We start from the raw sequence: 23,733 nt of genomic DNA on the forward strand, positions 1-23,733 counted from the left end.
GCCCCGCCCATGACCCCGCCCCTCCCGCCAGGCCCCGCCCCTCGCGGGGCACCAGGCAGCCAAGCACGTTTTTTGGGGCATTTTGGCAGCGTTTTTGGGGCATCGCTGGCGCCCATCGGCCCCCCGCCCCCTTCAACACCCCCCTCGGGCCAGAGCACCCCTGGCTCCATCTCCCCACAAACAGCAACTCTGCAGCAGGGCGAGAAACAAGAGAAAAACCTCACGCCTTTGAAAACCAAAAAAAAAAAAAAAAGAATTTTCCACGTTAATCCTTTATTATGGGGGATGACTAATCATTTTCAACATCTGTTGAACACTTCTTGCTAAATGCCAGCCGCAGAAGAGCTTGCCAGTTTCCTATACAAGTTATTTTAATGCTGTGATTCACCTTGATCAGTTTTTCACCAGCTTTACCAACCACTTGCCGTATTTTTCATCGATTTCCGTACCTTGTGGGTGTCTGATGCTTCAGTACAGATGGAGCATTATACAATCCCGAGAAGCAGCCCCGCCCGGGCTGGAGGCAAGGCCAGGTCTGCAATTAACGGACTTTCACAAGGTCAATCTTTAATTTCTTACTGGTTTTGAAACTACAATGTGCAGAGCCATCAAACAACAGGAGCATCCGGACAGATTTTAACAGAATCCTCCAAGTACGACTACGATGGTAACAGGCAGGATGTACCCGTCTCAGGTTAAAAACAGGTTTGCATCTGTAACACCACATACGAGCCTTTGGTCGTATCTGGTTCTAAAACCAGAGGTAAAAATAACAACTTCCTCGGAAAATAGTTTATATTTCAGTACTCCAGCACACAGTTGTTGCTCTCCAGCGTTTGCGGCGTCGAGGGAGGCTCCGGCATTCTCCACCCCTCGCCAAGAGCCGGCAGGTTCCTATTTCCCAGCCACAGCAAAGCCAATGGCATCTTAACGCGGGTTCCTTTATCAGATCGGAAATCAGCCCGTTGGAGATGCATCCCACTTTGCAAACGGGGCGAAACGAGTGTGGAAACAAACATTTCTATTAAAACATATGGCAGCAATGGAAGGCTCGGCCGAGCAGCCACAGCAAAGGTTTCTGCTCCGTGCTCACAGGAACTAAGCTTCCCCGAGCAGAAAACGAGGAGCAACGCCTCCGTTCGAGACGGGGGCTCCCAGGGGCCCTGCAGAAATTCCTCCCCCTCAAAGCTCGCAAAGGGGGCAGTGTCCAACGTCTCATCCAAGACGTCACAGCTTTATCAATGAAAGAAGAATTTCCCTAAGCCCTGTCTCTGTCCCCAGAAGCACCGTTCGTACTTGTGGAGAGAAGAGCTGCGTCAGCAGCGCTGCCCCTTCTCCCCGGTGTCTCCCAGCGGATGGGTCACAGCCGGTCCCTCCTCCTCTGGGGCCCTTGGGAGGGACCGTCACAGGCTGCAGGGATCGCCCCCAGCCCGGGAGTTCTTCAGGAGAGCAGCGGATGGGCTGAGGAAGGGGAGACGCGCACGCCGAAATGTCTTTTCTTGGCTCTGGTCGTGACAGATGCTCTCATACAAATTTAAAAACTCAATTCTGTACAAAAAGAATCATCTGCTTTAACAGCTGCACAGGGAATCCAGCTGTGGTCTAAAACCCAACTTAGCAAACACGCAATTTTACAGAGGGCTGCATCAAGGTAATGTCTCAGCTGTACTGAAAGCACAGTGTTTTAAGTTAAACATAAAGATACCATTGCTAGGTTATAAAATAAAGCTTGTAGCCATTTGCTTTGTTTAATAATCCAAGCAGCAATTCGAAACCAGGGGTAAGGAATGGGCAGGGCATGCCAGTCTCCTTCCAGGGAAAGCTGCTGGGGACATCTCCGCAATTCCAGCTGGAGCGGCTTCCCTGCAAGCTCAGTTTCGACAGTGGCCATGAATCGCTGTGAAACCTCACCGTGAAAGCGTAAAGCCCAGGTTTGTACCAGCTCCAAGCAAGGCCAGCACAAAAACTTACGCCAAAGGGCTGGACTGGCTGAAGGAGCTTTGGCCACCCAGAGCCAGGGCCAGAGAAGGTGGCAGAGCGCTCGGCCGCAGCAGGACGTTTCTAGAGCCCAGCTTCTCCTGCAAAGAACGGTTTTGTTGGGAAACACGTCCCCAGAGGAGACGTGACGCTGCTGCACATCACGCTGTACAGCACCGAGCACCTTTATCTTGTTTATGGTCTTTACCAAACCCCTACAAACAATAAGGCGTGGATGAGCCCTATGGGGAGACCAGGAGACGAAGGACCACTGGCGCTTGTCGTCTCCCAGCCAGCAGAATGCCACCTCCCGTGGGGGCAGTGGCCGAGGGAAGGTTATTCGGGTTATTTAGGTGACTCAGACTTCAGAGTGCTCAAAGGAATTTCTACCCCTCGGAAATTTCAGTGAGTCCCGTATCACCCCCAGAACATCTGGCTAATTAGAGCATCTTTGAGAGACACATCCGATGCTGATGGCTATTTTGGGATCTCAAATTAGCTTTTGCAGGCTCGAGGCTAAAACCTGAACGCAGTAATGCTATGAGAGGGAGGAAGACGTTTGATACAGGGCATGTTTTCAAAATACTTCTGGCATATACAGTTATTTTCAATGTATTAAGATTTACATTCCTCCATAACATTAAAATCTTTCACGTAAACATGCAACAAACGCAATGCACAAGCAAGCTGTGTTATTCCAAAGGCAGTGCCACAAGATCCACTTCTACTGGTAAAAAACTGCATCGTAATAGATGATCTCTATCAAATCTTTTCCACTTGATATAAAAGCTGTGCCTATTAAGAAAGAAATGGGAAAGATTGGTACACCACCATATAAATTGATGATCCAGTTACATTGTAAATGAAGATGCATTCGACAAACAGGCCACAAATCCAGACGTGTTATGATCTCCCCTAGCAGAGAACTACGGATCCAATTTTCAAGTCAAAGAACTGAGGGTAATCTCACTCTGTTGCAGCATTTCCACATCTTACCGCTTTCTTGTTCCTAATACTCCTAAGATAAGAGAAGCTCGTTTAGTAGCTTTACAATTCCATATAAAATAAGACTTATGTCCTTCTATGTCCTATGCCCAGGGCTTTTCACGCTTGTCTTTTGAAGCCATTAGGCTTCTTCAGGGTTCCAAGGGTTTATTTCTTTGTTCTTTTATTTATGGAGCTCAGACTTTCAGTGATCTCGAGATTTGAGAGAAAGCGATTAGCTGTCCCCAAAGGAAACGCTTACGGCTGCTGCCTGCGGGCCCGGGGGGAGCCGTGTCCTTGCCAAGTAAGCAGGTCACTCCGCTGATGCACGATTATCTCCCCAGCCAAGTTCCCGCTCGGTCTGCAAGCGCTTGTGTGCGTTTATTAAGGTATTTCTTGGAAAATAAGCAAGTCGGTGGGGCTGGAGCAGCCACCAGAGGGAGCGCCGCGGTCGTGGGTGCTGACTGGCACCGGCACCCAAAGGTGCTGGGGGTCCCTCACCCCTCCCCGAGGGCTCGGGGTGGTCACCAGGCGTGCAGCCCTGTGGGGCTCTGAGCCAAACACGTCCAGGCAGGACCTCTGGCAATGACATCAGACAAAAAGCCATAAAAAGAACAGCCAGATCACATTTCAGAGCCCATGGATGGGGGTGTGGAAGGGGTAAAAGGGTCTGGCTGGGCGGCATCTGATCTAAAACCTGCGGTCTATAATTCTAACGCATTACGGACTCCTATAGGAATTGCTGTTGAGCCATTCCTTGGGCTGCTCTGTTTCTAGAGCATGGGGCAACCACTTCAGCGCTCCCCTGCTGCTGAGAGCACCCTCCTGAAGGCCAACGTCCCAGTCGGGAACCAGCTCCAAGAGACAGATCTCCTTATCACATCTGGGTGCCCCCTTGTTTTGCCGGGGGTGTGGGATGCGTGTCCCTCTTTTTTTCTGTCCAGCAGTTTTAAACTGAAAGAGGGGAGATTTAGATGAGATCTCAGGAAGAAATTCTTGGCTGCGAGGGCGGTGAGCCCCTGGCCCAGGTTGCCCAGAGAAGCTGTGGCTGCCCCATCCCTGGAGGGGTTCAAGGCCAGGTTGGACGGGGCTTGGAGCAACCTGGGCTGGTGGGAGGTGTCCCTGCCCAGGGCAGGGAGTGGCACTGGGTGGCCTTTAAGGTCCCTTCCCACCCGAACCATTCTGTGATTCCATTCCATGATTGCCCGCTCTTCTCACATCCACTTCAACCTCCTTCTCCACGGGCTCTGGGTGGGAGAGCTCTACGCAGGTACAAACCGAAGCCTCCTCCGCACTGTGACCTCTGCAGGAGCGTCAGTCGTGTAACCGGCCCTTCGCAGGAGTAATTTATTTGTGGGTATATAAAGAATGGCTTCAATTTAGCAGCTCAGATGGTGCCGCCGCCCCCTCCCTCCCACACGGAACACGTCAGCAGCTTGCAAGGGGTGGCAAAAATAAACAAACTTACCCACTTCGCGTTGCCCCTGCTCATCTGCCCCCAGGCGATTCACAGCGACGAACTCTTGACTCCTGCAAATTGAAGACATTTGTGAGTCTCCTTAATGTAAGCACAAATCACAAGAAAAAAAAAAAAAAGAAAGAGATTCCTGCATGCAATTACACAGGAAGGAAAACATGCAACTTAAGCTGAGCTTTGAATATTTCACAGTAAATATCAATACTGGGGTCTAAAAAGGGCCATCATTTTACATTTTTAAATAACTGAGCAGAATTTTTGGTTTTGGCAGTAGCAGGACTATCTATATTCGTTGTCATTTTACATCTTCTGATATTTAAGCTTGCCGATTCCTTTTTGCCCACATTACATTACAGTGCATTTTCAAAGGGCACAGTATTAAAGTTATTGCTAATTTATGCAGAAGCATGTGGTTTTTTTAAATGTTTATTTTAAACATTTTTTTTTTTGCAAATTTTTACATTAAAATTAACATTTGAAGAATTGTTTCAATAAAGTTTATGCAAGTTGCCGTCACAGTTTATGTAAAAGAGAAATGTGCTATTAAAATCAGACATTTAGGTTACCTTTTGGGTTTTGCGATGCATGTTAGCTTTACACATCCTGATTCTCCTGCGATAATTTTCCTTTAAAAGGGGGGCATAGGGTGATCTTTTCATCAAGCAAGACATTATGCCCTGAAAGCTGACTCCAAACCATTGTTGAAAATTCAGTTATTTACACTTTAATAACAATCTACAAATACAACTTGTTGTTTTAAAGTATTCCCCTCAATCATGCACTGCTACCAGCAGTTTGGTTCCTAACGCTCTATTTTTCACCCCCGAGCAGTTTAATTCTCTCCCCCTAGAATGCCAGATTCATTTTGCACATGGGAAATACAAACCGTTTTTCACATCTAAGAAGCCGTTTAATTTAAACTATTATATTTATATATATACACATACATACAGACCCCCTCGGAAGGATATGAGGAACAACTGCAGCACCCTTCTCAAACGAAAATACATTTTTAAGTGGTTCTCCAAGTCAAGGCTACGGTAAAATAGGAAGGGCATCATCTCAGAAAAAGGGGCTTGGGGTGTTTACATAAAGCAGAAAGCAAGATTCCTTTTCCTCCTGGTGGCAGCTAAGCCTTGGATTATTTTTTTTAGCATTGGTTTTGTCACGCTACATTTAAAGCGGCCATTTCGGGCTCGCTCCGGAGGCTGCGATCCTCTGCGAGGCCACCTGAAATCGCAACCAGCAACTCAGCAAAGAACCAGAAACGCTTCCCAGCAGACAGAAACCAGGTTTCTGCCATAGTCCAGGATCAAACTGCTTTCAACAACTTCCAGGGGGTGAAAAACAAATTTTTTTTTCTTTTTTTTTTTTTATTTAAAAAAAAATGAAGCTCGTTCAATGAGCTTGAGAAACTTTTGGTGAGAATTACAAAAACCACCATTTTTAAAATGTCTCCATGTTTTAAAAAGACAATTAGCTTTAGCATTAATTTAAATTTATTTGAAAAAAAATAGCTATTTTATTGCTCAACAAAAAAAAATGACAATTCATCACATTTACTTTGATTAAAAAAGGACTAAACTTTATTGACAAACTGCGGCAGACATTTTGACAAGTTTTAGCTACCTATTTAGGCAGACTTACACATGTAGCATTTAATCTTCAAGAACAGAGTGGGAGGACAGTGTACAAATCCAATTAGGACTTTATCCTATGTACAAAGTGAAATTTTTCCTCATTTTTTTCAGCTGCAGTGTCCCTTTTTATGCAAAGCTAGTGTTGAGATACACTTGAACAAGTCGACGGGATTGCTAACATTGGCAGTTTTGTCAGTTTTAAACTTGCACTGTATTATCTGCCCCAAGCACTATAAAAATGAGAAGACTGTAATTTTACAGAGTTCAGACCTACTCACGTAATAACTCTGTTTGCTAATATCAAACACTGGGCAGTTAGAGCCATGCTTTAATTTGTTTTTTTCCCCTTAAAAGTTCTTCATACAGAACCGAACTAAGAACCCCTTTACACTGGAAAATCTGCTTCCCAAGCATCTCTCAACACCGCATGTTCGGGGCTAGATTTCAAAACCCACATAAGAAAAGTCAATTTTATAAACCTAATTTTTTTTTCCTTTTAAGTCAATTACCTTTAAAAAATGCTATTTAATTTGAGGATCCTTCGTATTAAAATTTAAACTTTAGATTCACCAGCAATCTGCTTTTAAGGAAAGTTTGACGTCTGAGGTTACTTTTAAACGGTGGCAGCTACTACCGTTACATTATGATTTTAATTCTTAAAAACAGCCCTGAATTTTGAAATGTAGCCTACTTTGGGATTCTGCAACTACAACTTTTATGGGTTCCTTAAAACCAAACTTAAAAGGTTAACAAAACCTTAATTTCATAACGGCTAAGCAAAGCATGTCACTTTTGAAACTAACATTTTTAACTCAACTTTTTTTTATTAAAAAAAGGTACAGTTGTGTTTATCTAAACAACAAAGAAAGAAAAGCCATCTAACACACTTAAAAAAAAATAAAAATTAAAGTCGGTCCTCTAAATCTATTTAACTCATTTTAAAATACTACGTACAGAAGCCAGAATGCAGGGTGAGGATGGAGTGGGAGGAAAAGGGCCACGAAGAAAAACAGTTAGACAATTACTTGTCTGGTGTGGGTAAAGCAACGGGAATCCCGGGAGATACAAGAATCAGTAACAACTGTTTGCTCATAACTGATATTTTTCCCTCATGTTTGTTTTTTTAATAACGTCCGTATGGGTGCTCTCTGTAGGCCCCCTTCACTGGCCTGGCCGGCGGGGCCTTCAGGGAGGGCCGGGTTCCGTTCCAGTCATCTTGCCCTGCGGAAAAGAGAGGGATATGTCAGGGATGGGGAACGCTTGAGCCAAGGGACACGGAGGGAGCGGCGGGGCCGGCCAGCCGGGGTCCCCTCCGGAGCTGACGCGGAGGCATGGGGCATCTTCGCAGCAGTTTCACCCCGAAACCTGTCTGCAAAACGCCCCGCGGACCACCAAAATGTCTCATTTGGAGCACGTCTTGAGATACTACGGGAAAAAGCCCCTCACGCGGGGATTCCCGGGAAGCCTGCGGCTCTGACAGCCTGACTTGGACAAACCCAGTGCCTTTTTGGAGTAATTAATTTCAGCAGAGCCGAAGCCAACTGACGGGGCAGCTCTGGCAGCCAGCCGCGGGCAAGGTGGCAGCAGCCACGGCCCCTTGGGCTGGTGGCCAGCAGCGTCTACAAGCTCAGGGTCTGGCTGGGGGCACTGCTACAGGTAGCGCTCCTCTCCTTCCCAGACACCAGGCAAGGCGGCTCCTGGATAATTGTGCCAAAATAATGAAGTCCTGACGCTGCTCTAGGATGGCAGCGCATCCACCTGAGCCTCCAGACACCGGTCTGGCTGCAACTTGCTGTTCCTTCCCCTCCGCGACAACTGGAAAATTCACATCCGTCGCCTCCGCAGCATCTGCTCACCTCTTGCGAGCAGACACTGCCAGCAGCGCGGCACCGGCACCAACTGCTGATGGGACCAAGCCCTCGGCAGGACGGCCCAAACCCTTCTGCTACGTACAACCACCACCGAGGGAAACCGAAGTTCGCATCCCCACGGTCCCCGTGTGAGCTCAAGCTCCAAATATCCCAGCTCAGCTTTCATCACGGCTTGTGCTTGCAACGCTCATCCTGGCACGCCTGCCGTTCTCTCCAGGGTCACCCCTCTGTGAAAGCAAGTGTCCGAAGCCCGGAAGACAGCCCAGCCTGTTCCTACCACCGTGCAGCACATTCCCATTTTCTCAAAACTGTCTCCAGCCTGGCTCATCAATTTATTTCGCTAATTCTGTTTTCATGAAAGCAGAGACCAAAGGAAATTACTGTGGATAAACAGATTAGCTGTGGCGACTTCATGCCAAGTATACAATGAGCGTTTTGGCCTTCATATCCCAGACACCACCACCGCTCTCCTACCAAGTAGGAGGCACAAAAGCCTCTTTGTGCTGCGTGACTAACACGGGCAACAAACCGAGCCATTGAAGGCAGGAAAGACAGCAACATTACTGACAGCAGCTGTCTGTTCAAATGCATCTTAGACTGGAAAAGCATCCCTGGTTAGGCACCTGAACTTGAACTTCACACAGTTTAAGCCCCGAGGAGGGAACACCCCAAGGCGGGAGACAGCCACTGCATTAACAACTCCGCTCCCCTAATACCAGTGTGACAAGGCACAGGGGATTCCCAGCTCCTGAGGATCCCAAAAAGTCCCTCCAGCTGGGCATTACCTTCACTACCTGCTTTCATTCATGCCTTCAGGCAGGCGATGCTCTCTGCTAAAGGGAGTTATTTTCCCCACAGCGTATTTCCATGCTGTTAAGCAGCTCGCTGTATAGCTTCGGTAACTGTTTATAGTTCAGCTTGTTTACGGAGAGAGGAAAATGAATCTTACTCATTGCCACATGCAGATGCCATTCACAAGATGAAAGCTGAACTAGCTTTAAAAAGAAAATATGCAGTCACCCAATCCTTTACTGCTGGCACCTCAGATATAAGGCCTATTGTTTTCAACACTTGGTGATCTACAGAGTTGTGGTTAAATTGGGCTCCCATGCCTCTCAGTCTACCCAAATTGATAGCCTCATGCAACTCAAATTAGCTAAACTTCATTGACTACTTACATATTGACCAGAATTGTTCCACCTAGTCAAAGGGAGGCCTTCATATGACACTTAAATCCATTTTTCAAGCAAATGCATAGTGCAGAGTCAGTATCAGCTAGTGGGTTTTTGAGGATAAGGAAGCAGATGGAACCATGCATTCATCCAGCTCAACAAAATATAATCTGTGAAAACCAGGCTGCAGCAAAAGTAGTGCTGTGGGTGGAAATTCAGAGCTCTGAAAATATTCTAAAGCTACAAGGAAATTAAAAGATATTTCCATAGTTTAAAAATGGAATTTTAGAAGTGTCATCTTTGAAAAAATCAAGCTAGATAAGAGTCTAAAACCACAGAATGCCCTCAGTTGTTCAGACCTGGATAATGTGTAGGGTATAAATATTCTGCCCCGTAAACTACCTGAGGTTCTCCTCAGTAAGTTTTTGCTCAGAGCGTGGAGCAGCACTGGAAAACAGCTGGTCGACCACAAGCAATTCCCACCTACGTGCAACCGCTGCAGGCAATTCCCAACTAGGTGCAGCCCCTTCCCTGTCAAGAGAACAGTATTCCCAGACGTACCATAAGCTTCATAGGTTTCCTGTGCTTCCCCGTGTCCATAATCATAGTATTCTGTGTCCCTGGAAGAGTAATTATGTTGGTTACATACAGTGCTGAAATCGTATGCCTAAACCGACACAACTTGCACAAACACTTGAAAAGCAAAGATGCCCAGTGTCGCTCGTGGCTGCACTGCGGCTGATCACTGCTTTTACAGAATTGTCAAGGACACCAGGACACTCCCAAAAGTTATTTCCCAGGCGCTCCTGGATTCCAGCAGAACAAGGCACCTTCCCTACAGCTCAAACTCAGAAACCAGCGTTTCCATTCCCTTAACATAAAAAAAGGTCATGCATAATTTTCTCCGTAGCATACGGGAGACAAGGAAACTTACCCTTGGCCCTGGCTGTAGTAGCCTTCATACCCCTCATAGCTCTGGTCTGCGTATGCATCATCATAGCCCTGAAATGGACGATGACATAAACGGTGTTAATGGAAGGACTGAAGGTTAATGCCTCATCAAGAGTAATGGCAAAACTGAAAACAGCAGCTTTCGGAGGAGCCTGTGAATCCTTGCCTGCCACAGGGAAGGCGCTCAATCATCAGACACGGGTAGCCAGGATCTGCCTGTGTCCCATGGCTTGGGAGGAATGACCCACACTAATATTCACAATGCATTTAAAGTAATTTACGTGTCCAAGGCTGCAGTTTGTCTGCGGTACAAATCCATCTGCCAGGAGGCCTGTAACGGTGTTATCTAAACCACAGATTTACAGGCAGACAAAACCCAACCTATCAACTTGTGATTGGTTTCAGTGGAAAAACTGAGAAGTTTTACTGAGAGGAGAAACGGACTTCTTAAAAGTATCAATATTTGGGATGATTCCCCAAAATGCTATTGCGCGTCAAAACCAGTCATTGTCTTTTCCCTTTAGAATACCAAGACCAAAGATGAGAAGATAAGCTTGGCAGGAAGGTGGTGCTTAGTTATACAACTTGCAATGTCACCATGTTTACTTCAAGGATTTTAGGGGAAGTGAGAAACCTTTGGTGTTTCTTGCTCAAAGAACTCTCCTGCAGAAAGAGAACGTGATGTGAACTACATCAATCTTTGTGATGTAGTTTTTCTACCCTGCACTGATAGTTACGGCAACATTTCAGTTTTAGAAAAACCACCCCTTACTCTGCATTTAGGACACTAGCAGGTCCCTCAGCACCGTGCCAGTGACTGGTGGCCACTTCTTCAGTGGCTGTTAGCTCTTATTTCAATAATGTTCAATATCTAATACATGAGGTGTCCCTGTCCGTGGCAGGGGAGCCAGAACTAGACGATCTTTAAGGTCCCTTCCAACCTAAACCACTCTAGGATTCTATGATCAGCTACCTGGAATAAAAACCCCCTAAGATATATAGTTTCTTACATATTCCTCATAGGTTTCTGGTGCGGGAGGAGGAGGAAGCGGTATTCTCTGAATGCCGGCTGCTCGCGCTCTGGGTGCAGGAGCCCCCCGTACTGCTGGGGGAGGAGGTACTCCGCGGGCTACAGCAGCTCCCCTGGCAATGGCACCCCGCACCGGGGCTCCTCGCACGAGGGCCCCCCGAGGAGGAGGAGGGGGAGGACCAACACCACGGCCCCTGGAAAGGAGATAAAAAGGACTGTGAAGAGCTACTGGGGTACTGCTCGTGTGCTGAAAGCTGAGGGCAGTGCACGCACTTCTTACACCAACTTTAAAATGCAATAGCTTGATAAATAAACACAGACACAATTAACTAAGCCATGAATTCTTTACCAAAAGTGACAGCACAAGAATTAACAACATTGTTGTATTGAAGGATTTACAAAACCCTCTTCTGAGATGAGAATTCTACTGCATCAGATATTGTACAGTGGAAGAAATAAATCTGAGATAGAGCTTCGACCAAGTAATTTCTCAGAACTCATTTTAAACAACCCTTTATCACCAACCTGTAATGACTGCCAGACCTCCAGGACTGTAAAGATCAACGATGAGATGAGCAGGGACACTTCTGGGCTAAACACTCAGAAGCAAAGACTCTCCCCCATGAAACAGGTAGCGAAGCAAGAACTATAGTAAAAGAGTTTTATCACCAATTTATGCCAATGCCTTGACAGCAATGACAGAATAATGCCATCCTATAACTTTCAAGAGGAAGATCAGTTTAAATTGAAAATGCCTATTCTGCCGAAGGCTATGGAAGCCAACACAGCATATCTATCTACGCAGGATTTCATAGGTCAATTTCTGAAAGGTTACTTTATGAAGATACTAATTGCAGACATCGAAAATAACACAGAAGACATCCAATGTGTTAGATTACTAGATTACATCTCAAAACATACAAAACATTTGACGCCAGCTTGCTAAAAGCAAGCCTGCAACACAAGGCTAGAAAGCCTTGGCCAAAAGCCAAGGTCAAGGCCAACAGCTGATGTGCAAGAACAAGCAGCTTCGCCTCATCTGGCAGGACAACTCCGAGCAAGATGCAGCATTTCCAGGTCTGTGCTTTTGGGAAAGGTACCTTGGAACAGGTGGAGGCGGCGGTGGAGCTGCTCCCCTTCCCCGCACAGGGACTCCTCGGCCACGAGTTGGCTCTGGCACACCGTTCAGATAGGAGAGCTCCAAGAATTGCTCCTGACAGATATCATCCATCATATCCTAAAGAGGGGAAAGAGTCAACTCCAAAGAACAGCTAACTAGCCAGCCTGCGCTCCAGGACATCACAGGCTACTGTGCTGCAGTAAAAATATCCTGATAGTCCTAAATTAAAATCTGCTTGTTAGTTTTACCGGGATTTGCTCAGCAGGCAGCGGTGTACAACTGCCAGCTTTCCCCAAATCATCCAAGAAGGGCACGCCACCTGCATGTCCAGGGGCTGCAGTGAGCACTACAGCTGGTCCCTGGGAAGAGGACCTCGCTGGTAAGGGTCCTGGAGGCATCTGCTGGTGTTCTGCATCCCAGGGATGTCAGCAGGATTTATTTGCAAATGCTAGTGAGTTCAGAGGTGAAGTCAGGCAAGACATATCTCACCTCGAGCATCTTACAGCTCCTATTTAAAGACAAGTAGCTGGCAATGAGCGCTCATACGGTAACAACATACTGCTGTGTTCCCGACACGCTGAAGGAACAGGACAGGATGCAGCCTGACGAAGAGCAAACGCCCATTTGCAAATCCAGGCTGTCTCTTCAAATTCTTAGGAACACAGTATGTGTTTTTTATCATTGCACTCCATGCATTTTTATCGCCTCAGGGGACCTAGCTCCAGGAATTAGTACGGATCTCCGGTGACCCCGCAGAAGTCATGGCACCCCACCCCTCCCCTCAACACACAGGCAGTGTGGGCCTCGCGCTGAGGATCCTCACGATGCCATGGCAACACTACAAAGCAACGAGTCTCCTACCAGATGTGTCTTCACAGCACTGCTGGCTTCCATAGTGACTTCTCTGTCAATTTTCACAAGTTTAACACATTGTTTGAAGGCAGCGACAGATGAGACACTTTAAATAGCAAGGCTGTACGCTTGCTTTAGCAAGCTGAGGTTTTGTACATCCCAGGGGCTCCTTGAAGATGACCTCTTTCCTTCAAAGACACTTCACATAGCAATCTCTCCTCCTCCCTGCGTCAGACTCTCAGAAATCACACAGTACCCATCGCTTTTCCACACTTCCCTACTACCCACCGCTCTCGGGTCCCACCCGCCCCTGGTACTTGAGGCAGAACATCTGAGCTCCGAGTCTCAGCTGAGGCGCAGCGCTGAGGTACACCCAGCTCTCTACCTGCCAGCTCTCGGAATTACAGGCTGAGCCAGACAGAAGCAGGGACCACTGCGTGCTTCTTTCCCATTTCGTTTTTGTTTTTTTCCCTAATTTAGCAGGCAATACTATTGTTTTAATAACATACAAGAGACTCCAAGTTCTTGGAATCAGTCCCCTAGCTGTCACAAAACTGACCTGAAGTTGTCCAGAAAGGTCTTACAAGGTTCACCAGTAAAAGACATCCCCAAACAGATAACAAGTGTCATCTGTATAAATGCCTGATTAGCAAAGAGGTTCCTTCACATCGTACACATTCAAAGCAACAGAAATATTGATTTAGCAGACGTGTCTCAAACTAGCTACAACACTGAATACTACTACCCAGCTGCCTGGGCAGTCACCCTCCTCATCCTCACACCACCCCTTCAGAGCAGAGCAAACATCTCCGTCCTTAGTTTCTGATCTGAGCAGTGACGTTTTCTAGCCAGATTCCTACGTTACAGTTCCAAGTCAGAGCAACCCATCCAAAAAGCCCCTTCCATGCCAGGCATGGCTAAAGTTCTTCTCCCACTAAAACGGAGACGTGGAGCTAGACAAGCTACTCATCCACCCCAGTGGCCACAGCTAGTACTGGGAGAGAGATGCCTACTCCAAGTGTTGTAGACAACTGCCCTGTAAGTGTATGCCTTTCTAAATATGGTTAGGGGATTAATACACGCCTTCATGCAAGACTAATGGGGTCACCTAAAGCTGCCGCACACACTCCATGCTTCAGGCTCCCTCAGCTCCACCAATTCCTGTAGCACGAGCCTCACACTGTGCAAATCTCACCCATCCTTACAGCCAGATTCCCAACCCATCCACCTCCTTCAAACAGAAGAGAACGCCAGTATACGTACTGGAACAAGGAACTTCTTGACTTCTTCCATGGCGTGAGCCATCAGAGCATACGCTTCACAAGGGGGTCCAAAAACTTCAATGAAGACATGCAAATCCATATTTAGATGAGCATATTTAGGATCTCCCCCTTTACGCAGTTCTTCCTCCTGAAACAATGCAGATTAGAGATCACTAAAACCCAGTAAAATGCACAGAAGCTGTTTTTCTTTTACCTGTTTTCTAAGTCTTAAGAGGAGGTGTCTGTAAAAGCATTTTGGCTATGCAGGGACACAGATCACGGTAACGTACTACAAAAAGCCATATGCGATCTACACCTTCCACCTTTTTATAGCTGCCTTTTCAGGTGACTATGATATTTTTGTCAATGCACGGATGTCAGCCACCTTTTTCCCCGAAGTTTAAGCATATGCAAGCAGCGTTCCTCCTCTTCTACACCACCTTTCTGCCTGAGTTGCTCTTGAAGGTCTAGTGAAGTCTAATGCCTCAAACGAGCTTGCTCTTTAACTCTGCTCTTAGATACCTGTGTTATTCAGATGGCTTTACGAAGCTACAAATAAGCTAGAAATGTAAAAGCTTTTCATGCTGCTAAAGTAAAAAGCTGAATTAAGTGGCAACTCTGTTGACTGTTAGCTCAGTTTTGGGAATAAGCAGGAAGAAAAAAATTCTTTTCATTTTTTCTGCTCAAAAAACCCCTCCTGGCACTTTGTGATTCACTAAAGATTACCAGGAACCTACTGCTTCAACATCTTCAGTGAACCACGAGAATTTAAGGATTTCAGAGGGAACAGCTGAAAAAGGGGTTTGTTTTTTTTTTTTTTCCTTTTTCTTAAGGGTAAACATTCCTTTAGGGAATGACTTCTCATGCAGTAGCTGGGATTCATTCTTATTTTATAAACTTTGTACTTCACCTCCCGCACAAACTGTCTCTGCACCTAAGGGTACAGGACATCAAAGGGTGACGGGTCTCCAAGTCATGCTCATAAACAAAACACACATCACACTTCTGCCCCAAACAAGATTGCTCCCAACACGCACCAAACAATTTGGGAAGGATGACTCCTACTGCCTTTGCTTTTGGATTTTAATGGTTTAATCTTTTATAAAATTCTTTGAGAACTGCTACTTCTCACAGCAATATGAAAGGCATTAATATATATGTATGTTTTCAGGGGTGATGCCCTTACCTTTGCTTTGTCTCGCATCGAACCCTTTCCAAGCACAGATATCTTGGCACCAGTTTCTTCCTGAAGTCTCTTGATAGTGTTGCCTTGAGGTCCCAAAATCTTTCCAACAAAGTTGAACTGTAAATGAAGAAAAGAAAAAAAAAATTACCTCCAGAGCTCAGCAGCCGTAACAAAAGCTCTTCCTAACGTTATGCTGGCTGACAAAAAAAAATTAGACACTCCATTTTCTCTTCACCTCACCAAAAAATACAGACCAAAAAATGCACTGGAAAATTGATATTCCAGAACATACTTTTCATCAAAAAAATGCTCCACCACAAAATCAAGCTAAATTAACTCACATAAAGCGTTTAACTCTAACATCTACTCTCCAGTAGTTTTACAGGGAGCAAGCCTTAAGAGTTAAATGAGTTCTTAACTGTAAAACACAAAGCTCTAGATAGGAAAGTGTCTATTCTAGTAATAAAAGATCACAGCTATGCATCGCCATTTAGCTTTATCCCAAGACATTTTAGAAATGTAATATATCAGAAACAAGATCCTGCAAGCCTGCATAGGAAAAATTCCATAGTGATAGTGGAACACTGGCATAACTCCTGATGACACTTTGTCAGCTACTATCTCTAAGAGTCAGCCACAAAATCCATAGAAAATAAGCAAATCGCAGAGATTCAGTAAGCTATTTTCTGGCCCTCACCTTGGGGTACTGTTTGACAGGTATCAGAACTCGTTCTTTCAGTTTCATATTCTTGTGGGAAAATAAATCCAGGTAGTTCTCTTCCTCATCCTTCTTTGTTGTTTCACCCTTCTGAATTTTTTCAATTTCTAAACAAGATAAAAATAGGGCTGCTTATATTCCTCAAACAAGCATCATTTTAGAGTTGGAATTATGACAGGACATACCACCCTCATTCTCTGTGAATACAGGAACACTTGTAATTGTGTTAATGGAACCTGGATAGCCAGGTCACCTCTTCAGTGCTAGCCCACCTTGCCTCTTCCTCCCTTCACATCTAGGCATTCCAGAAGGCCAAAAACGGGATAATGAACAAAATAAGAAAGACCGGCAGAGAACGCCCTACAAATAACTTCAATAGGGAAGAGTAGGAAACTGTAAGTACAGTTTTGCGTATCACTTCTGCCGTGCCTTCCTCTCTCAGGCCCCAAGCTCATGCTTGGCGAAAGCAGTCCCCCGGCGTGGGCTCCTAACGCTCCAAAGAAACCGGCCCCGACTACGCTACTGGATCCACTCGCTGTAGAGCAGCAGCCATCAGCACATCAGGCAAGTCATTATCATTCATGCTGATGCGCTATTTTATATCTGTAATTTAAGTAGTGGTGTCAACACATACTGACACTACGAATTTCAGTGAATATTCTGATTTTTATTTGTACATTGTGAATGATAGAGTCTTGGAAAAACACTGCGGTGGCCTGACTGAACCAAAGGCATGCGGCAGCCTGAGGGGGATCTGGACGCAAATCCAAATAACCTTCTGGAAGTAGGTCATTAAGGTAGGCCAATTAGGAACTTGTACGCAAACACCTTCTCAAATCTGGCTAGAAATTAAACTTTCACTGAGAGATGGCAGGAGACAGTCACCTCAAAAGACGACCCAAATGGAGAAGACTCAAGATCATCTTCAAGGCAGGCATTTCTAGCACCATTTCTTACAGTCATTGATGCGCTTTCCTTTGTACAAGACAAACGCCCAACATTTTTCAAAAGAACGTAGCCCGTAGCTGACTGGCTTTTCTCTTCCAGAGATGTCCAGTCACGTGCAATTTTTATTTAATGGCCAACAGCTAGATGACAAGTTCCCCAAATTTGGAGTTGTTATTATTAACGGCATCATTAACAATCCCAAATGATTGATGAACCATTATGCACTCTTTGGTGCAACTTAAAAAAATAACTGGTGATACCATACACAGCCATCACAAATTATCATTTACAGATGCTTATCAGGGGAGGAGCGTGACCCTTCCCTAAAAGTTAAATTACGCCATTTCATCAGCAAACCCAAGAACTATAAATATCTCTTCTGAGTCGAAAGCGCTCTAAATACAACTTCTCACATCTCAAGGGAAAGAGAGACACTTTCACAAGATTAGACATATAACTGGATTAAAGCTGCAAGACAAAACTCAAACTGAAGACTGCTTAGTCATTCCCAGAGTTTAAAGAGGGCAGCTGCAGTATCTTGTGTTTCCGGTGATTTTCTGCCCATGTCAGAAACATTTACATTAAATGTTCATGTTTGTGGTTTTGGAAGGCTGGTCAGATAATTGACATGTTTTATCCACCTACTAACAGTCTCGGATCACCCAAACAGCAGTAGGAACGATGGGTTACCATCACCCTCCTGGCTGGACAGGCAACCGCAGCCTTACCGGCTGAGAAGCACGACCGGCATCTTCTAGATGGGGAAGGCCAGAAGGAAGTCAAGCAACACGATGGGAAACTAAAAAAACCCCAAACCTTAAGAAAACATGATCAGACCATTGATCAATTTTTTAACTTTTCAGTTTTGGACACAGTAACATAAACTGGGTTTTAGTTTAGAGATCTAAATATAGAACTTGGAGATTGTGTTGCATAAATATGAAAAAAAGCCTAAATTTTGTATTTCTACTTGCAACAGCACCTTGGCTCCCTTACAAAAGTGTTACCATGACTCCTTAGTTTAAAAAAAATTACCGGATTTAATTGCTTTGAAAAAGAGAGCTTGACTTTTGCTTTAAAAAGAAATGGTTTTCTGAAGACGCTATGCAAAAGTAAAAACCCCAGAAGTTCAAGCCCTGTGAAATTTATAAAATAAGCAATAGAGCTGGCTGCCTTGGTTAGTTTTACATAGTTTTTTAATTTTAGCTATAAGAGCAGATCAGACAATCAAGATTTGGAAACTAAAGATTGCACTGGTGGCCTTATCCCTGGTTAGGCATAGCTTTATAATGCAATGCAATTACTTCTCAACTATTTTGGTTCTTCAAAAACAGCAAGTGAATTTCTGAAAATGCATTCTGCATATTAACAAGCGGTGTTTTCTACGCACACGTCAAGAATAAAAGCACCCTAAAACTGTCTTGATGTAAATTAAAACTACCCAGAGGCATCTTCTACCTTGTCAAAACACAACGCAATCAGACTCAGCCTCTGCAACCCGGTGAATCACAGTTCACATCAGCCACAGCAAAATCCATTCTGCCTCCTGCAACAGGAGCAACGACAGCTGGGAATCGGTCCGGGAAGGCAACAAATAATTAACCATTTGCTAAAAAAAGCATCGGAACCATCATCACCATGCCTTCAAATGAAATGCAAAACACAGAAGACAAAACCCTGTGCAGCAGAATAATTCTAAGTTCTCCAGCTTCTGCAATTCAGGTCAGCGGGGGTGACCTAGCAGTCCCCTTCACACCTTCCGAACCAACTCCAAGGCTGGAAATAGGTGTGAAGGAGGACTAAAAACATGCCACTTGTGACGTGTCCTACTGCTCCGGATTCCAGCATTATCTGTCTGCATTCTGGCACATTAGCTACGGCAACATGAAGCAGTACTGAATGAACTGATGAGTGGTAGCAGTTTGTCAGACCACTTACTGATACGAAGGAGAAGCGTACGTATACCTCGAGGGATTAAGCATGCCTCATTTCAGTGCTGATTTTTTAAAGCCGTGTCAGAGGTGCAGCAGAAGGTTACCTTCTTGCCACGGGGAATGTCAGCAGTCTGGCAGCATGTGTGGCAGTGGTTTCCAGGACTTCATGTGGGGCAGTGATTGCATTGTCTCAGAAGAAATCCTAAGGGGTAGGTAAAGGGGGTTGGTAACACCGCTGCTTCACAAGGAGGAGGCTAAGCAGCCACAGTGCTACTCCTGATCTAAGCCCAAGCTCTTCCTTAACAACAAAAAAAAAATCAACCATATTAAACATTGCCCTGCAGCACGCTTGTGCTCTGTAAGCAGACACACATTCTGTTTGCTCATAATACTGAGAGTATTATCTTCACATTATGATGATACTGACCCCGTGCCCCCAAAAACCCAAAACAACCCTAAAACCCCAGAAGAGTTTGGGGATGGGAGCCTCTGGAAGACAGCAGAGCTCCCTCTCTCCTATGCTACCACTCCCCAACTGGTTTGGTTTCACAGGAGAGGAAGCAGGGACCTGTTCCTGGGTGGACTCTGTGAACTGTGGAAGCTGCAGAATTTAGCAAGCCTAACCCCACCATCTCCCTCCCGCTTTCCGCTGAAATACACCCCCCACCCTCTAGCCTGTGTGCTGGGATTTATACGCAGACAGCTCCGCTTTGGAGCTTTGCCGGGAAGGGAGGGGACTGCCACTAGCAGAGGGAGAAGGGGCCCGGGGAAGGAAAGAAACACTGCTGAAGCATGAGGCAGGGAGGAGAGAGCCCGGAGGCGAGCGATGAGAAATGGCACAGGTAGTAGAGGCTCCTGGGAGAGAAGTGGGAGGTGGCAGAGTCACAGCGGTGACAGGCAGGCTAGCATCAGCAGCTAATAATGTTGGCATGGCTTAGCAATATATACATTTAAAAACGCAACAGTGGAATGGTGTTAGAATATCACAGTCTGCAGCACCGGGGCACAAGTTTAAGGCGGCAGCTACCGCTCCTTTTGGGGTAGGGCATACCCTGGGAAGCACAGAAATTTAAATAATCTTCTCCATTTCAGGACAGCCTTCGCTCCACGATAAGGAAGTTTCAGAACATCGCACTGCTCTGCGTTACATACAGTTTCTCATCACCCCTGTGACCTCGGCCCATCTCTAATCCCACCATTTGGTTCCTTGGCAAGTCACTCCAGCGAGGCCACCACCCATACAACTTTCCCATACAGCCCCTTTTTTTTATTGCCTTCCTAGGAATACGCAGTGACCGAGTGAATCTGGCAGGAGAACCAGCAGGGATTCTGCCGAGGAGTCCTCCAGCACCTCAGGCTGCTCCCTGCTTTGCAGCGCGTTGCTCTGTCTGCAATTGCTCAGTGCTCCCTCCATCCCTTCATGAGTCCTGCATCTAATATCCTACATGTTGCTCCGAATCCACCCCTCACCACCCATCCCCATCCTTCCTCACCACTGCAAGCTTCTGGGGATGCAAAGGGCTGCATTTAACATAAGGACCAACTAGCTGCCAGCCATATAGAGACTTGCTAGAGGAATGACATAGCTCACATATCCGTCTGCAGCACAGGAAGCTCAGAGAAGACCAGCTCTTTTCGCATAGGGTTTCTCCGTGAAATAAAAATAGCCAGGATTACCACAAGAATTTGAAAAAAAACCCCAGCCCCATGCTTAGCTAACACATTGGGGGATGTCTCCTGTCTCCCCAAAGCACACAAGCAGAGAGGACTGTGCCTTTCAAAACATCAGCATCTCCCCCTGCCCTCCCCGCAGCACATGGGAGCATAAATCAAAGTGAGAAAAAGGGCTTTTCTTGTTCCTATGGAAGAGGAAGGTCGCACGGCCCCCAAAGCACAGGGCTGAGGAAACACAGATCATATTCCAGTTTCTGTTCAGGGCGCTGTGTAACAGAACCCCAAAATCTAACCACTTTACTGCCTTTTCATCACACAGTACATTGTTCCCGAATCAGTATTACATCACTGTGTTGCTCTTCATTTCGTTCCTAAATAATCCTAATTTTCTCTAGAAATGCTAAGCAGTTTTAGAACCACAAAAGTATTTTAGACTACTTTTACATATTGTTTTTAAAGAAGTCTTTTAGATTCAATGCAGAACTCCTGCAGGGTTCCCTCCCAGAGGCAGGCAGGGAAGCAACTTCCACTCCCGAAAAAGAGCTGGAATAGGAATACCGCTGACATTCAATAATCAGTCACTTCTTTGTCTAGAAGTCATTTTGCTTAAGTTGTGCTGGCCGTTTGCATCACAATCTTTGGCCCAGACCTACATTCTGGTTTTACAGCAGCTTCTCCAACATGACATCCCCAAAGGGTGCCACAGCAAGAGAGAAATTCTGAGCAATCGAGATCAGTTTGGGGTCACCTGTGCAAAAAGCTTTAGTCTCCTAAACCCACTGGTTTATTTCAGATTCTTTCTCCTGAGCTTCCTGCTCAGATCATCCTGAGTTTGGACTGCTAGAAAATGCTCCCAAAGGACAGCAATTTTCAAAATATCCGAAGCAAGCAGGAAGCATCTGGAGCTCTTCCAATGATCAATTTTAAGTCTCACAAAGCTGCAGTCTACTATCAGCAATTTTTAAATTAATGAAAAAAAAAAATCATAAATCCTTGTTACACCACTCAATGAACGAAACTTTACTATGTGGACTGAGAACGTTGCTCTTTGTGCGGGAATTAGCAAACTCCTTAGGCTTCATTTCACTGGAAGGCATTATCACAGAGCTGTCGAGCATCTGCTAGCTGAAGGGGTTTATTAATGAAAAACATTAAATTGACAGCAAATCGGATTATAAAACTGATTTATTTAGATCAACATATCTGCGAGTGATGCCAAGTTACCCATGATGATATACCTCAGTTACTTGCACAATGGGAGACAGGAATTATTTCCTACATTAAAGGAGGAGCTAATGAAATCTCTAGCACTGCACCAACTATAGCAATACTATACGTTTTGAAGACCTTAAAAAAACCCAAACCATTTAAAAGCAGAGTAAGTACCAGAGAGCTCGGCACTCTGCTCATCTGCAGATTAAATCTGAGTATATCCCCCCGCCGGGTACTTCCCAGCTCTCCACTCTGCACACATAAAGCAGTAAGTGGTAGCAAATATTTTAAGTCTTTCCGATTTTTAAGCTGACTACGGTGTCTTGAGGCAGCTGAATCTCCTTGCTGGAGGCACCGAAGGCGGGTGCAGCAGCTGCGCCGGGGAGATATGGAGAAATCAGAGCGGGCAGGCGATTGGCCGGCAGAGATGGGGAAGGAGAAGGCTCGTCTGGGCACAGAACAAAGACTGCCATTTCCATTCCCTATTTAGGTTCATCAGAAGCATGAAACAAGCTCTAATACAGATTACCAGAGAGGAAAAATCAAAGAGATCACAAACCATGCCTCACAGGGACTCAAGCAGACGCTACACGGAAACCCCCAGTTTTTAGCGTTCTCTCCGGTCCCCCCTCTCCCCAGGGATGAAAAGGGCCGCAGTGACCGCACACCGTATGTAAAAAAGAAAGTTCTGGGTCTGCGTTTAATCCGGGCCAGGATTAAGCACGGGGCTACACAGACATTTAACGAGGGAAATATCTAATCTTCAAAACCCCCGGCATCGCCCCTCGCACCGGGCAGGGCAGCCAGAACGGCTCGGCGCACCGCCCGCCGCTTCCCCCGGGCGGCCGGGGGCTGCCCGCCAGCGGGAGGGTCCCGCTCCCCCTTCGCCGTTCACTAGTAGCCGGCTCCCCCCCCGCCCGCCCCACCGAGCCCCGGGGAGGGGGGGGGGAAGGCCCTGCCCGGGGGTCCCGCCCTGCCCATCCCCCGGTACCTGCTGTGAGGAGCTGCATGGCGTGCGTGAAGGACGGGTCGAGGCTGTCCTTCTCGGCCATCAGCTCGGGCAGGTACTTGTTCTCGGGCTCCATCTTGGCAGCGGCCCCCGGTAGCAGCGGGGTAGGGGCGGCGGCGGAGGCTTGACCGGCCGAAGCGGCGGCCGTGGCGCTGGGCGGCAGGAGCGGCGGCGGCTGTGCCCCGCCGGCGGCCCCGCGCCCCCCCCCGCCACGGGGAGGCCGCCGCGGCGGGGGCCCTCCTTGCCGGGCGCCGCCGGGGCCCGGCCCCCGGCCCAGGCGGGCGGCAGAGTCGTCACGGCGCTGCATGGGGAAGGGGGGTGGGGTGGGGTGGCGGGGCGCGGCGGCGGCGGGGCGGGCGCGGAGCGGAGCGGGCCGAGCGGCGCTGCCACACCGTCCGCCGCGGCACCAGAGCCGGAAGTGCGGGACCGGAAGTACCGCCCTCCTGCCGTCGTCCCGTCGTCGCCCTCCCCGCTACCGGCTCCCGCGCGACCACCCCGCGCGCCTCTGCGCCTGCGCCGAGCCCCCGCCTCGCGCCTGCCGGCCCCGCCCCCAGGGCGCGCGTGCGCGCTCGGTCAACGGCGCGCTGCGGGCGACGCTTTCCTCGGCGCATGCGCAGAGCGGCCCGCGAGGGGAAGGGACACACGTGTGGGCGTGGCGCGTACTGCGCACGCGCAGCGCTCCCGGCGCGACATTGGTCACAGGCCGCGAGAGAATC

At 47.0% G+C, this 23,733-nt stretch overlaps 1 protein-coding gene across 6 annotated transcripts; it reads right to left on the minus strand.

Moving 5' to 3' along the window:
* Positions 1-269: 269 nt before the first annotated feature.
* KHDRBS1 (KH RNA binding domain containing, signal transduction associated 1) lies at positions 270-23,569 on the minus strand. 6 transcript variants are annotated; one of them, XR_010073711.1, is made up of 11 exons: positions 23,000-23,569; positions 16,220-16,347; positions 15,523-15,639; positions 14,338-14,484; positions 12,203-12,339; positions 11,083-11,296; positions 10,056-10,123; positions 9,683-9,741; positions 7,104-7,299; positions 4,430-4,491; positions 270-1,548 (listed from the first exon to the last, which is right to left on the minus strand). XR_010073711.1 is itself a non-coding variant. In XM_063355713.1 (9 exons), the coding sequence occupies exons 1-9, from the start codon at positions 23,322-23,324 to the stop codon at positions 7,202-7,204; spliced, it is 1,293 nt and encodes a 430-aa protein (XP_063211783.1). In that variant the 5' UTR covers positions 23,325-23,568; the 3' UTR covers positions 6,832-7,201. The 6 variants fall into 6 exon arrangements, 2 of the variants coding, with proteins under 2 accessions (XP_063211783.1, XP_063211784.1); XR_010073709.1 differs by having other exon boundaries at positions 270-2,772; XR_010073710.1 differs by having other exon boundaries at positions 270-4,293.
* Between the last annotated feature and the right edge of the window lie 164 nt (positions 23,570-23,733).

This window comes from Chroicocephalus ridibundus, chromosome 19 (assembly GCF_963924245.1).
Source record: "Chroicocephalus ridibundus chromosome 19, bChrRid1.1, whole genome shotgun sequence".
NCBI classification, from domain to species: domain Eukaryota; kingdom Metazoa; phylum Chordata; class Aves; order Charadriiformes; family Laridae; genus Chroicocephalus; species Chroicocephalus ridibundus.